Source organism: Watersipora subatra, chromosome 1 (assembly GCF_963576615.1).
Source record: "Watersipora subatra chromosome 1, tzWatSuba1.1, whole genome shotgun sequence".
Classification (NCBI taxonomy): domain Eukaryota; kingdom Metazoa; phylum Bryozoa; class Gymnolaemata; order Cheilostomatida; family Watersiporidae; genus Watersipora; species Watersipora subatra.
This window is the reverse complement of record NC_088708.1, coordinates 55,207,526-55,223,941: the sequence shown is the minus strand read 5'-3', so window position 1 is coordinate 55,223,941 and position 16,416 is coordinate 55,207,526. Positions and strand designations below refer to the sequence as shown.

General features: G+C 35.6%; 1 protein-coding gene across 1 annotated transcript; it reads right to left on the bottom strand.

The window, feature by feature from the left end:
• Positions 1 to 115: 115 nt before the first annotated feature.
• LOC137389047 (endoglucanase A-like) lies at positions 116 to 16,038 on the bottom strand. Its single transcript, XM_068075476.1, has 10 exons — positions 16,025 to 16,038; positions 15,779 to 15,852; positions 15,504 to 15,662; positions 13,989 to 14,173; positions 9,213 to 9,390; positions 7,492 to 7,603; positions 6,853 to 7,024; positions 6,242 to 6,558; positions 4,478 to 4,674; positions 116 to 144 (listed from the first exon to the last, which is right to left on the bottom strand). Exons 1-10 carry the CDS (start codon positions 16,036 to 16,038, stop codon positions 116 to 118), a joined length of 1,437 nt encoding a protein of 478 aa, XP_067931577.1.
• Between the last annotated feature and the right edge of the window lie 378 nt (positions 16,039 to 16,416).

Here is a 16,416-nt window from a genome sequence, read left to right as displayed (position 1 = left end):
AAAGAATTGTATGACAGAATTTAAAGTTAGAATAATATAGTTAAATGAATGTTACGTCTCTTCATATGACTTCTGAAGATTAGTCCAGAATGCCTGTCATTTCTATCATAAGGTGCTAACTGCTTTCTCCAAAGTGTAGCAAGCCTACAAACAATACAAACAAACTAATGCTATAGCTCTTAGGGTTGTAATTACTGGAGTTATTACTATAGCTCTTAGGGTTATATAGAAAAGTTCTCTTATGGTTACATAAACAAGCTATAGCTTTTAGGGTTATAATAAATTCAGCTATTGCTCTAGCTCTTAGGATTAAAATCCTGACCATAATAGCAAAACAATCTTAGCTGTCCTCCCCAAAGATTAGGAGTAGTAACAATATGCTCATAATTATATTAGGAAATGACTTTTCTTAATGGTATGATAAGACACTTAAACCAAGTTCTTCACAAAAACATAGCTAAAAGGCCATGCAATAATAATGCATTACCCATAGCATAGTTGTTTAGTTAATTGATTAGTTAGTTGGCTACATAACTATGGGGACAGTAATTTCTGTTTGTTTTACAAAACATACTCATAAGAAACAGTCTACATGTACAAAAACATCTACAAACTATTCAACAGAGAAACTAATTTTAATGATAATGAAGTGGTCTGTACTGCAACTATCAAAATGTTCAAACATTGCCACTATTCTACCTCCATTGACACTACAGAAGGTAAACTGTAGTCCATTATATGGTGCTGCTGGCAAACAACAAATAAAACTATCAAGCTGGGAAAGGCAAAAGTTCTGGAACAGAAATTGTCAGAGAGAACCAGATGCTCTGAACCATCAGATTCACTCATAGCTATTTTATATCATTACTAGCTGCATTACCCGCCTACAGGAACATATTCACGTGCAGCGTAAGGTTTATTGAGAGTTGTCTTTCATAATGTAAAACAACTCCAAATATGCAGTTTACCGAAATTGTTGTCCTGATCAGAGTATGCATGCACATATACATGTTGGGGAGAACAATGGAAATCTGCAATGTGTTTTACAGCTAGATGCATGTAAAATCTAGTAAATATTCTAGATTCATGTGTCTAGATTCATGCATCCGTTCATACCCGTCTATATTTGCAGTTGACGATTGCGCACTTCTGCCGCTGAGCCCCCGCCTCGGCTGACCAGTCTTTACCTGCCTCACAGTTGACAATCGCGCTCTTGCACTCGCCTCGCAATCAATTGCTTCACACTCGCAATCAATCGCCTTGCAATCAATCAGCCCGCACCCGCCTCGCAATCAATCGCCTTGCACTCTCCTCGCAATCAATCGCCTCGCAATCAATCGCCTCGCACTCGCCTTGCAATCACCTCCCACTCGCCTCGCAATCACCTTCCACTCAATCGCCTTGCACTCGCCTCACAATCAATTGCCTCGCACTCGCCTTGCAATCAATTACCTCGCACTCGCCTTGCAATCAATCACCTCGCACTCATCTTGCAATCATTCAACATGCACTCGCAACCAACCGTCTCGCAAGCAATTGCCTCGCAATCAATCACCTCGCACTCGCCAACTCACTTATCCGGAAAGCCGCGCCTGGAGACTCTCGCTGTACTCGAGGCGACAAAGGTATCTCGCGCATCCTCGAGTGACGCCACGGCCCCAAGCCGAGCTGTGCTACCCGGCGTTGCCCACGTAGTAAAAAATTCTTTGCACAGAAAATTGATTTGTATTTAACATATAACAACATTTGCCATTCTAACTTTCAAACTACATATCATGAAAGAAGTGTTTTGTGTAGTTGAAATAAATTAGGGGAGAAAATAAAACAATTGTAAAGGTTTTCAAACTTTTTTAAACAACGACAACTTTCCAACTTCATATCATGAGGAAAAGGTTTTGTGCAGGACAACTGATTTAAAAATAAATAAAACAACTGTAAAGGTTTTCAAACCAATGTAAATTTAAAATTTCATAACTTTCAGCGACCTATATCTTTTGATAACGTAGTGAACTCAGTTCTCAAACATAATCAGTTCCAATAGGTAATTCGAAAACCGAGTTGTTTGAGATCCGAAACAATTTTTCTCATTAAAATAAAATAATGTAAATTTTAATCTGCTCCAAGGCGAGAAAACAACTTCAGTAAAGTATTTTTTCAACATTTTACACCATAAGCTGTACTTGTACCCAAGTAATAAAAAAGTTTTTGCACAGGAAATCTATTTGTATTTAACATACATAACAACATTTGCCATTCTAACATTCAAACTACATAGGTAACATGAGAAAACATGATAGGTAACCTATCATGAGAAAAGTGTTTTGTGTAGTTGAAATAATTTGAGAGAAAATAAAAACCACTGTAAAGTTTATCAAACTTTGTCAAACAACTGTAACTTTCAAACTTCATATCATGAGAAAAAGGTTTTCTGCCAGTCTAATAAATTTTAAAAAAAATAAAACAATTGTAAATGGGATTAGATGTAAATTTCAAATAATTAACAAGTAATAGCTAAATTAAGTCGGTTTTGCAACAATTACAATAAAAGATGATACGGTAATGATACAATTAATACAAACTGAAAAAACAAAATAAAACTCATGAATATGTTGAATTAATAATAGCAATTCTTGCATAAAAGTGTGTGGGTATAAAAAGGTTAGCCTACTGTCCCACCAGAAACTATCCATCAATTCTTTGAATACGACAATACTAAAAAATATGACAGAATATTATAGTATTTTGTAGTTGAAATTTTATTAAAACAATGTCTGCCAAAAATGGTTGAATAAAAGAATAATATTAATAATAAAGATTGGAAACTAGTCAAGTAATAATAACAGTGATAGGAAAATGAATAACGTTTAAACTTCAAACACGATACTCAACTTATTTTTAAAAGAATGCAAGTTGAAATGATAACAACGATGAAACAAACTTTAAAAAATTTATATTATAAACTTTAAAAGTCATAAGAAGTTTATAAATGTAATAAGAGAATTTAAAATTATATATCCATATATATATTTCTCAAATTATGTAAATGTATGTAAATATAAGAGAGTGGAGAATAACTGATACTGGCAATCTTACATGATAAATCTTACAAATGTTTGTTGTAAAATGTGAAATTAATTACGAAAAAATAATTGGTTAGGTTTAAAAGGAAAGATGTGTAAGCTAATACATCTAGCTGTACAACCCAGCGTTGCCCATGTAATAAAAAAGTCTGTGAACAGAAAATTGATTTGTATTTAACATACAACAACATTTTCCATTCTACCTAAAACAATTGTAAAGGTTTTCAAACTTACTTTGTCAAACATTTTTTAAACTTCATATCATGAGAAAAATGTTTCGTACAGGTCAAATAAATTTTAAAAATAAAACGACTACAAAAAGGTTTAGATGTAACAGTAAAATAATTAGCAAGGAATAGCTAAATTGAGTCTGTTTTGCTACGATTTCAATATGAGATGATTCGGTAATGATACAATTAATACCAACTGAGAAAACAAAATTTGTGAATATGTTGAATTAATAATAACAATTATTGCATAGAAGTGTGTGTATAAAAGTTACTGTTCCACCAACAGCTATCCATCAAAACTCTGAACACGACGATACTGGTACGCCGATATGTTATGTAAGAATAAAATATTGTAGTGTCTTTGTCTGATCGAAGGTGAGAGAATCTAGATGCTATTCCCGCTCGAGATAATACAATTGTCCACGTGAGAAGTAGTGACCTTAACATCGATTTAGCAACTGAACCTTAAGAAAAGCCAGAAATAGAGGTTCACAAAAGCGGCATCGTGTTTCATAGAATTAATAAAATTTAATCGCCAAATTCTAATATCGAGAGAGCCTACTGTCGATATCGTTTTGCCGAAAACAAATTAACAACCTATCGTAATATGTCGAGGACAAAAAAGCATCGCGTGTCATGAAGCTAAAAGAAAGCGATAGAGTTGTAATTATTACGTCATTTTTGTGTGAAAACGGCAAACGATGAATAGGTTATGTATAGAGGCGTAGACTTACCGGAGATTCCCATTAATGCGCCCAAAATACTTAGTAGCGGCTAATAGTCCGAAAAGTACAGTACTCTATAAGACGGACACTCAATCAATCAAACACACACGCAGACAGACAACGATTGCCGTTTATATAGTAGATTTTACATGAGACATTTTATATGCTGCATCTGTGAATAAACTTACATAGTCGTTCTTTCAAGGATTTGTTGCCTAAAATAGTAAACACGTAAAAAAGATGCACAGCTGTGACAGCAATGAGGTGACAGCAATGAGGTGACAGCAATGAGGTGACAGCAACAATGTACCCAGGCACCCCAGTGCTGTTTAGGTTCATTGGTGTTAAATGTCCTCAGGTTTGTATAGTTATTAGTTTAAATAACATTCATGGATGTTCATATCTGAGCAACTCCTTTTGGTGTATTAACTAGATTTCTCACCTGCGAGGGCCCCAGTAAAGCCGGCGTTGTAATCACATGAAGCTCCATTGCTGCTATAGTTGGCTCTCACATCTCTATACAAATCTTTTGCATATGGACCCCCAACTAATGCCCCAAAAAGAGTGTTAGGATTGTCAACGTCGTCATTGAAGTCCTGCCAGTTACACGTGGCATCATCTTCTGGCAGCGGACATGACCTATGTAAATGGTAATCATGATTACCAGAAAAAAATTCACACTTGTAGCTACACATGAGAGAAAATCATGACTTGTTGGCAATCTTCCAATTTGCTTTACCAATAAATGTGAAAATTTAAGGTGTAAAAAACTACTATTACTAGCCAATAAATGTTAAACTAATTTATTTTTTGCTGATCATCCTGAAAAAAAATGAAACTGGAGTAGCCAGATCAGAGATAAGCTTAAAATCACATTCTTGACTCACTAAGGAGAAAAAGAATAACTATAGTTCAAGCGCTAAGGCTACATTAAAGGTTCAAGCACTAAGGCTAGATTACTCTTATATTTACTGTTCACAAATTCATAACAACCTTATTGTGTAATGGAATATCACTACCTGCAGTATTACAGATATACATATTTTAAACTTGTGCATTACTGATACCCAGCTAGATGCAAAATACAACAAGTTGTACATGATTCAAGCTAGTAACATACCATCAAATGTGTTACAGCTCTGATCTTTAGATTAATAGTTATTATTGAGGATTTGTTTTTAGCTGGAGATATAAAGATATACACTCACAAGTTTGACAGCTTTTCATTGAATGATTATTTCTATAGCAAACTTCTGAGCAAATGTCATGTCATAAAGGTCATTTTTAGGTTATTGGGGTCATTCCTAAGCAAAGAACACAAAAATAAAACATGTTTATATTGACTAATAGAAAAATGCTTTTAAAGTAATTTTACAAATTTATTTTTATGACCAAAATATATTTGTCATACATAATCTTTACACAGTTTTATCTGACACAAAGACAGCTCTGCCAGCAGAAGTATCTGCAACACTTTGTTTGCATCACCTAAGTATCTGTTTGTGTCACAGCCTTTCAGTTGTCATCAATCATTTTGTCCATCTATAATCATCGGCTAACTAAAGTGATTCAGGGCTATTACTTAGTAACTTAGCAATAATATTACTACTAATCTGGGTTACATGTGCTCATCTTCTCAGAAACTTACACAGTATTGTAGCTGAGCCATTTAATATGTATTTGACAGCTTTTACGGCTTCAATTCATAATTTATTGCTGGTTGTATGAACAATGCACCAATATGTGTTGCTAAGTAACATATGTAATAATCTAAGGTGGTTTATACTTTATGAATGGTGAAGCCATCTACACCGTATATCACAGCTAATAGCTCTCTAGGTGAATACGAAAAGATTATGAAGACAGCTCACTTAAAATACAATAAGCAACAAAAAAGCTAACAGTTGTAAATAGCAATAATTGTTTAATATGTTAGTAAAAAAAATATTTTTTCAACCTATTAGACTAGCTTATGATTTACTAGTCTAGTATATTCAGACAGGAAGGATGGATGGAAAGCCCCCAATAACTGCAGCTTCAGTTCGAAATAGTGTTATAGCCTGATGAATTATCTTACTATCCATCTTTGACAGGTCACTTTTTCAATAAAGAAACCAGTAGGACACGCAAGATAATGATAATTTTTATAGTCTTGGGCACAAGAAATACATAACCTGCCCCGAGAAGTGCCCATATAAGTGCTTACGCTGCTCTGTGATGTGCTCGTTTTGGTGACGTGGTACCGAAGCCGACAACATAACTCCTTCCACCGTCAACAAGTCCTAGCATATAATCAATTTGACTTTTGGCAAAGTCTCTGTACGTCTGCTTATTGATGCCTTTGCTAGCAGCCAGCAGCGAAAGGAATGCTGTGTTTGCTGCATATCGATTGCTTCCCCATCCCGAATAAAAAGCTAAACCAAGGGGAGTGTATGGTACATTATTTCCAGGAAGCCAGCGTCCAATAAACGTCTCCAGATTGCCACTGAATCGGCTGTCTTGCAGTTGATGATAGAGTAGGAACTAGAATGAACGGATAGATGCTAGTATATTTAGATCTGTATATATGGTTGGTAACTTGATTCATCGCATTTACTCTTTACCATTTATCAAACAAAAGATGGAAGTTCATTTGAATTTTAATTATGTGTTTATATCTTAAATTCATTATATTATATATAATTGTCCATTACTAACTGATATGGACAGCCTCCACAAACTGCATCTTGTAATCTGTTTTAGACAGCAAACCTTCTGTAAAAAGCTTTTATCAGCAACAAATTTAAAATGAAATTATTTGCCATATTTTCAACTTACATTTACCAGGCCTCGTTTGTCATCCCAGTCGAGGGCGCGCATATACTGTTCAGAATCATCCCTGAGATAGTTTTGAGCAGCTGAGAGGTAAGTTGTCTCCTCACTAGTTCCTTGATGAGCTAAGGCTAGCCAGGCTGCTGCATGCGCCATCTCATCTTCCCACGAACTCGATCTGGTAATCAGCAGAGAAACTCCTAATATAATGGATATCGAGTATCAGAGACCAGAGTTGTGTTCTTGATTCCAATATCCACACTGTGAATGAATTGTGTTAGCTGAACCTGTATATACCACTTTTTTAAAACTTTTATTAATTTGAAAAAATTATTTTAAAGTTATTAGTGATAGACATAAAAACAAATAAATACCATTATAATAGAAGAACTCTAACATACTCAAAATGTAGGTACGCGCCATACCTAGTAGCCTACTAATTGCTATCAATATCCATGGATGTATTCAGTTGATATGAAATTATGTTTTTCAAAAAGATGAAGCAAAGACCTGAAAACATAAAATAGTACTCATTCAGTATTTAAACAATTAAGAGTTGTCTTCTTTTCTTTTTGATTGAAATCGCTCGTGATAGAATAATGATGTGATTATATGTTCAGAGTGAATGCACAGTTGAATACCCACGAATAAAATTCAGTAGTTTCTGGCAGAGCAGTATTATATGTGTCCTCATTACTCTTAGCGAGCTGGTAGAGAGAAGTGGCATTGTTAAGCAAATGATTGCTGTAATCTGGGTCTGAAACAGAGAAAATGATTGCTGTACATAGCTACTGATGTACAAGTACATGTAATTTTGATGTAGCCTTGAGCTACACACTCTGGTCTTGTGGTATAAATCTGGTCCACCGAATAATTTTTCATATGATATTTACTAGGCATCTGATTGCAATCAATATGCAACCTCTAAACTCTTAATAACTGATGTGTGAAAACTGTTTCACTGAAAATGTTCTAGCAATCCTCTTAAATGTTTTGACATTACTCTTTAGTTTTAGTATTTGACCATTTTAGCCCCGCCTGATCTGGTAAATTTAGTCACTTTTAAATGATGAATAATTACCACAGTGTTTACTTAATTTTTATCTAACTTTCCAATGTGTTACTCCCTTTAGTTCTTATGAGTAATAATTGTAAAATATTGACTTCATTAAAACAAATCACAAAATAAATGGAATTATGCAAAAAAGAACCAGAGTTGCCACAAGATGCGATAAAATTTTTAAAAAGCACTTTCCACGCAAGATAGGCGTGTCTCCCAAAGTGCAAACATGAAAATACTTACTGACAACCCAGGGCTGATACTCTGAAAGAAACACCCACCTGGATAGGCCCATACTTGGATATTGTACCCCCAATCACCTGGTTGGTCAATTTGAATTTGGATATTGTACCCCCAATCACCTGGTTGGTCAATTTGAAATACACCCCCTAAACACTGGGAGTTTTCTAAAGGGCGCCCAGGTTCTAAGCCCTGCTAAACATCCAATATGATTCATGCATTAATAAAGCAGAAAAAAAATTCCCAATTTTATTTAGATACGTTTTTATTTCGAATTTTTTGTTTGTTTAGTACAGCAAAAACGATCGTTTTTTTTACTGCAAACGGCTTATTTTTTGTTGCTAACAGAGACTGATATATTGTAGTTTACTATTGGTAAAAAGTTAAACAAAAACAGGCAATTAGCTAACCATAAATCAATTTATAAAAACCATTCGTGTGGCGACATAATAGTTGCTCTGCCGACTAGCGTCAGTATCGCAAAACGACAAAATGTCACTAAGCCTGCAAAAAGGGTTAATAAAACTGATTCCAAACATCAACCATCAGATCATCATTTTAATTTACAAAGGAAAACATAGTAAATATCAATGAAAGAAATAGCATATCATTCATTCTGAGTATATTGCTAAAGGGTTGCTAAGATGATTCAGTGTCGACTGTCTCTTTTCCATTTGTTTCTCGTCAGCAAGCATGTAGATTCTAATGCGATTTGTATTAAAATGAAGACTGGAATTTCGGTGCAACTTCTTGGTATTACTTTGGCTGAATAAAACCTTAATGAGCATGGGCCCTTTTACTAGCTTGGCTGTGGAAACCACCCCTAAAGTAGCAAATTCACTGACAGTGCCTCATGGTCTGAAACCCCCCCCCCCCTAAAACGTGATTTTGGGCCGAACCTAATGGTCCTTTTAGGGGGGAGTATCAGCCCTGGGACTGACAACTTTAAATTTTAGCCATATCCTAGGAGTTTCACAGAATCAGTATAACATTGTCTTACACAAACGTAAACCATCTACTTAGCCTGTGATCACAATACATAACAAGTGGGAGTATCTAAGCTCACCAGATGTCTTAAATAAGATTGATCCAGCAGCGAGTGCTGCCGCAGTCTCTCCCATCACATCAGCTCCACCACTCGTACTGGCTCCAGCACCCAGGACATAACTCGGCCTTGCGATATTCTGCTCATCCATATCCTCAGGTCTGCCCCAGTAAGCATGATCAATGGTGCCATTTCCAACCTGATCAAATGTGTTTATGAATAAGTTTATCAATTGATTTATGTTAGAAGGTAAATAATATAGATGGTTGACAGAATAAACTTATATACATATAATTATCTATCTTCTATCTATAAATATATTTCTCAAAGTACGTCATCCGTGTGTCGTATGTCTGTCTGCATTCCGGCTATAGCTATTGTTAGAATAACTGCAGATGGTCAACAATGCTGACGCAATGTCATGGATTACCGTCATTAGAAGCTTAGCAGCTTACTGCAATTTTTCATTGACAATATGCCAGGCTATTAGCTTAAAGGTTACAGTTGTTTGACAAAGTTTTAAAACCTTTGCAGTTGTTTTCATTTTTCTCTTAATTTATTTCAACTACACAAAACACTTCTCTCATGATATGTTGTTTGAAAGTTAGAATGAAAAATGTTGTTATATGTTAAATAGAAATCAATTTTCTGTCCAGACTTTTTTATTACCCGGACAACGCCGGGTGGTACAGCTAGTATCTACTATATAAACGGCAATCGTTGTCTGTGTGTCCGCCTTATAGAGTACCGTACTTTTCGGACTATTAGCCGCTACTTTTGCTGATGGTTTGAGCCATGCGGCCTATATAAGGGTGCAGTTATTCTGTGGTTTTTTCTTTCACCGCTAAGGCGCATTAACAGGAATCTCCGGTTAGTGCGCCTCCATACATAACCTATTCATCGTTTTCAGTTTTCACACAAAAATGATGTAATCTCCGATTCGTGCGCCTCTTTACAGTGCCCAACGGCACTGATCCGTTTTAAACAGCAAAGTTGCTGCCATGTTAAAAATCACCATCCTGAGTTCTGCGGCCTATACAAAGGTGCCTATACAGCTATACATATGCACTACTCATTAAGTAAAATACATTAATGAATAGCAATTTACATGCAATTAATATTTACTGCCAGCGTGTACCGAGAAAGTCACGTGAACGTTTGCTTCTTGCGGCCACTGGAAAAACGCAGTTCTCACCTACTAAATTTTCACACCAAAAAGGTAAGTACTTCTTATTCAATGTTGTATTGTCTATGAATTGCCACACTTCCAATACATAACCCTTTCACTTGCGTCCATGTACACATTTAGCTACCGGCCTACTACCAGTCATTTTGCCGATATTGCTTCATGATATGTATACAATATTTTTTCAATTTCAAACTCCATCTAGAACGTTTGTTTTGGTTATATATTACATTTTACCAACATTTTAACGAACACTGCTATGCAAAAAAATTCATTGTATCTATACTTTGTGCATTGATAAAGTGATGTGAAGCTACGAAGCTAAAACTATCCTCTACAATGTTCCCTATCCTTACAAAACCATTACTTTCACCACCATCAGAGTCGGTGCTGCTATTGCTATTTTAATTATTTGTGTAATCACACAAATCTGAATCGACTATAATGTCATCAACATAAGCAGTTATTTGTTTTTTAACTCGGACGTGTTTAATGAACTTAAACAAAAATGTTCGTTTTTAAGTTGGAAACTCCTAAACAAAGATTAAAATAAACTTTAGGCTAATTTTATAGAGAAATTGTAGGACAACACTGTCACTACCATAAAAGTCCTAAAGACCATTGGTTATGTTATCAACGAATAATAAAATTCAGTTACTAGCAATCTCTGGTAAAGTCACAAAAATGCGTCTACGCAGTCGACCATAGAAAACGCATAAATGAGTCTACTTCAGTGAAAGGGTTAAAAACGTTGGATTTGCCACTGTTTGTGATAGTAAACATGTTCATTTCCTTCTGCAGCTGAGTTACTTTTACTTTTTTTCCAGCTACGAGTACTACAGAACTACAGCTATTACAGAACTTGCACGGGTACTGCTACTGCGTTTTACCTACTGAATTTCTACTTCAAAAAGGTAAGTACTTCTCATTCAATGTTGTAGTGTATTGTGTATGAATTGCCACACCTCATCTACTTAATAACGTTGAATTTGTCATTGTTCGTGATAGTTGGACATGTTCATTTCCTTCAGCAGTTGAGTTACTGATTTTTTTCCAGCTACGAGTAGGCCTACTGTAACTTACTACTACAGAACTTGCACGAGTACTCCGAGGGTTGCGATAGGCGATGGTGAAAAGAAAGAGAGCAGCTGGCATCAACTTACTGTCACCCTGCTTTAGCCATGACCAGCTGTACCTCGCCTGTTCAAAAGTAGGCACAAGCCGAAAACTGTTTGTTCATACCCCCGACAGAAAAACAAAAAATGTTGTTTATCCACAAGTGTTGCGCTGAACTAACATTGTGTTATTGTTATGTCATGCTATGTTCTTCATGTTCTGCTATACCACATGCAGCATTTTCTAACATATTTTTCAGTATATATATTTTTTCATGCATTCGTTTTTCTTATTGTATTTTATAGAAAGGCTGTCATGTCGGCATTATGTTTTATTATTGTAAGGTGCTAATGCTGTATCTGCCTTGACATCATACTGTCTGTGCTGTTATACATATAAATTTTATCGACACAACCTCATTACTGTTTGTATATACCATGTCAAAACACAGGCTATAGACGAAGAACTGGTGAGCCATGATTAGTGTTTTAAGCATGTAGAAGTCTCTATTCAAGAAATGCTAGCGATAGCAAAATATATTGTATAATTTTTTAAAAGATGCAAAATTTTTCACTACTGCCAGTTTGAAGAACTTACGTTTGCCTAGCAATGTCAATTTCATTATCAGTTCTCTGTACACAAATAGGGCAACTCCGATTTGAGTGGTTTGAGACTGATGCATTGTAGACTAGCTGTAAAACGTATTGCAGATTTCCATTGTTCTCCATAACATTATTGACATGTATATGTGTATGCATACTCTAATCAGGGCAACAATTTCAGTAGACTGCATATTTGAAGTTGTTTTACAATATGAAAGACAACTCTCAATAAACCTCTTGCTGTACGTGAATCTGTTCTCATGGATGAGTAATGCAGCTAGCGGTTTGGGGCCATGGCGTCCCTCGGGGATGCATGGAGACCTTTTTGTCCCGAGTGCAGTGAGAGTCTCCAGGCGCGGCTTTTCAGATAAATGAGTTGGCGAGTGCGAGGCGATTGATTGCAAGCGATTGAGTGTTAGGCGATTGATTGCGAGGTGATTGATTGCGAGTGCGAGGCGATTGGTTGCGAGGGGATTGACTGCAAGAAGATTGGTTGCGAGTGCGAGGCAATTAATTGCAAGGCAAGTGCGAGGCGATTGATTGCGAGGCGAGTAGGAGGTAATTGCGAGGTGATTGCAAGGCGAGTGCGAGGCGATTAACTGTGAGGCGATTGATTGTGAGGTGATTGATTGCGAGGCGAGTGCGAGGCGATTGATTGCGAGGCAGGTGCAAGCCGATTGATTGCAAGGCGATTGATTGCGAGTGCGAAGCGATTGATTGCAAAGTAAGTGCAAAAGCGCGATTGTCAACTGCTCGGCGGGTAAAGACTGGTCAGCCGAGGCAGGGACTCGGCGACAGAAGTGCACGATCGTCAACTGCAAATATAGACGAGTATAAACGGATGCATGAATCTAGATACATGAATCTAGTATATTTACTAGATTTTACACGCATCTAGCTGTAAAACACATTGCAGATTTCCATTGTTCTCCCCAACATTATTGACATGTATATGTGTATGCATACTCTAATCAGGGCAACAATTTCAGCAGACTGCATATTTGAAGTGGTTTTATAGTATGAAAGACAACTCTCAATAAACCTTAGGCTGCACATGAATCTGTTCCTGTAGGCGGGTAATGCAGCTAGTCTTTATATATACCAGATGTATATACATACATTATACACATATGTATATATACATATATATATATATATACATATATATATACATGTATATATATATATATATATATATATATATATATACATCTATATATGTATATAGATGTATATATATACACATATATATACACACATATATATATATATATATATATATATATATATATATATATATATATATATATATATATATATGTATATATGTATATATATGTATGTATATATATATATACACTTGATATACACATGATATATACATGATATATACCTAATAAAAAGAGTTGTTAAAATTTAGTTCACTCCCACAATTGTCAGGTACGTGTAATTACTAAAAAACAGTCCTTCAACTAAAGAGCTGTTTGCAGGCACAAATACTGTTCAGAGTTAAAATTTGCAACGATACATGTTGCAAATTTTGACTGTGAAAATAAGAACAGTTGGACTCATTATATTGTCCAAATATATACATGAAAACTACCTGCGCAAGCTTCTTTAGCGCTGTTTTTGATTCATCAATTATTTAACGGAAGCCGTTTAGAAATCTCAATTCTAAAGCATTCATAGCGATCAAGTAACAAGTAACTGTATCCAATACTTCTCTCAAGTGAAGTGTATCAGCAATACCTATGTTTATTTTTAAAGCATGCCTAAGAAAACTTTTTATAGTTACAAGATAATTGAGTCATACACAGATGGTTTCAAAACAAATACACAGTTCACTAGTTGGCGCCCGCCATAGACATAAATGTATGCTGTTTGTTACTCTACCTGTGCATAAAATCTGTCCGTCAATTGATGGCACTTCATGAAGTAATCGAGTGGCCATCTGATTTGTCGGAGTCCCTCATCGTATTGTCCAATCATCTGGTAGGCATCGCCAAAAAATATCAAGCCATGTAAAAGCATGGTCGTTGCTGCAGACATTGGTAACCCAAACTTGACATGGTCACCAGCTGAAATCACCGTTCCAAAACGATCATTAACAATCAACATATGGATCTTAATTGTGTAGTTAGTCATGTGCTTTAAACACGTTACGAGATATGGTTTTGTTGTCCTGAGGCTAACCATGATTCCTTTAGACTATTATTTTTATTAATTTTGTTAAATTATACAAAACACATCTGCAGTTTCAAGTTTTCTTTCTGCTCAAACATCTTTATTTAATATTTCAGTGCTTTACGATGATGTAACTCTTCTGACAATATGTAAATATTTCTGCTTGTCTTTGCTATTTTAGACAATTGTTAAAACTAAGAAAACTGATATATACATGTGTATACGTAGGTATATACATGTATATACGTAGATATATACATGTATATATTTACGTATATGCATGTATATACCTACGTATATACATGTATATACCTAAGTGTATATATATTTACGTATATGCATGTACTTATCATAAAACTCTGATCACTTTGTAATTTTGCCTGTAACTGTCTTTCTGAAAAACTGGACTCAAAGTTGTAGCACCAATTTATGATACGGACAGTCTATCAACTTTATCAATCTGATCAGCATATGGGATTGCAGAATAAACTTTACTATAATAAGAGCCATGTTTCGCGACGTTAAAAAATTCTCGCGTGATGGAAGAATTGTGAGAACAAATTGCGAGAGCTACATGTGTTACCTACGGCTCGCTTAATGTGAAATAGGAGGCCTACTGCAAGCGACACTCTTGCAATGCCTTCCCATAAGGGCAATTTCCTTTAAAGAAACGTGTTCATGGGTTGTTCTCATAAAAGCTATGCAGCAGTTTCTATTGAAAATAAAAGAATGATTACAAGACACCGAATATAAATTTTCGACAACTTTCCATCTGCGTACCGACATGTACCAAAAGTTGGTATTTAGCGACGTATGACGCTTGTTAACAGCGAATGGCTGGCATTATGAAACATGACACAAGTGATTCATATCAGTTGACACATAGCATGCCACTTGCACCAAGCGGTAAGTAGTGACTGACTTACATCAGGTGACATGTGGCATTTGATTTGTATCAGGTGGCATATGACAAAGGCTTATATGCATATCAAATAACATGGCAACTAATTTGAATCAGGTCGCATGTAGTGAGTGAGAGATTAAGTGACATTTGGTCCAAGTGACTTGAATGTGAATGTGTGACATGTGACATATGATTTACAGCAGATGAAATACAGCATCCTAAAGCAGGTACCCTTTTAACAACCTATAATCATTTGATGATGCGTAATATACAATTTGGGTGACTGACACATGAGGCTGTTTGAGCGAAAAATGACTCACCATCGTGCCAGCCTCCACTCAGGTCAAGGCCAACATCACTGCCATCGTTTTCTGATGAATCGCGTCTCCAGGAAATTCTGTTATCAGCAGGAAGAACTCCTGATCGTTGAGCCTCGTAGAAAAGGAAGGAGTAATTGATAGCCAAAGCATAGTTAGAGTCTACAGAAAAAATGACTGCTTTGCAAAAAAGAGAAAGAAAATTTCTGTAAATACTGAGCTCAAAAACAACAGTAAATATAGAATTTATTGGAAGCCTTTTTACATTATATACCAACCGTAAGTGGTAGCCGCATAGTCATAGGTTATCTCGAAGCACGAGGACCAGCCATTGAGATCACTAACGTTAAACCTAAAATATGTACATCAAAAACTTACTTTTAAAATGTGTTGTTATCACATGATCATGATGTTATATAACTGTTATCAGACAGTTATATAACTGTCTGATCATGTGATAACAACAGTTGGGCAAAAACAACTTTGTATTAGTAACATGTATAAAAACATGCTCTCATACTTACCTCTCCAGGCACATTTCTATTTCCTGTTTACTTAAGGCCGATATAATACAGGAATATTTTAACCAGTAAAGCTGGTCAATAAATCAGAATTAAGTGTATAAATCAGTAGAATGTATCTAAATATACAGATCTCGGTACACATATACGATGAATGTTGCCAACTCTGACTCAAATGTTGGTCATAAAATGTACAACGCTTAACTGAGCTCATCTGAGTGTAACCATGCTATGTGGCAGATATTATGCTTGATTACCGGTTCAAACATTTGATAGCTAGCTTTACAAAGCGTGCTAAAAACTAAGCAATGGGATAAGCAGTTGTTCAATAATAAAATCTATCTGACCAATCAGAAAGCATAACATAAACCAATATGCAAGTATATTGTTTCTAT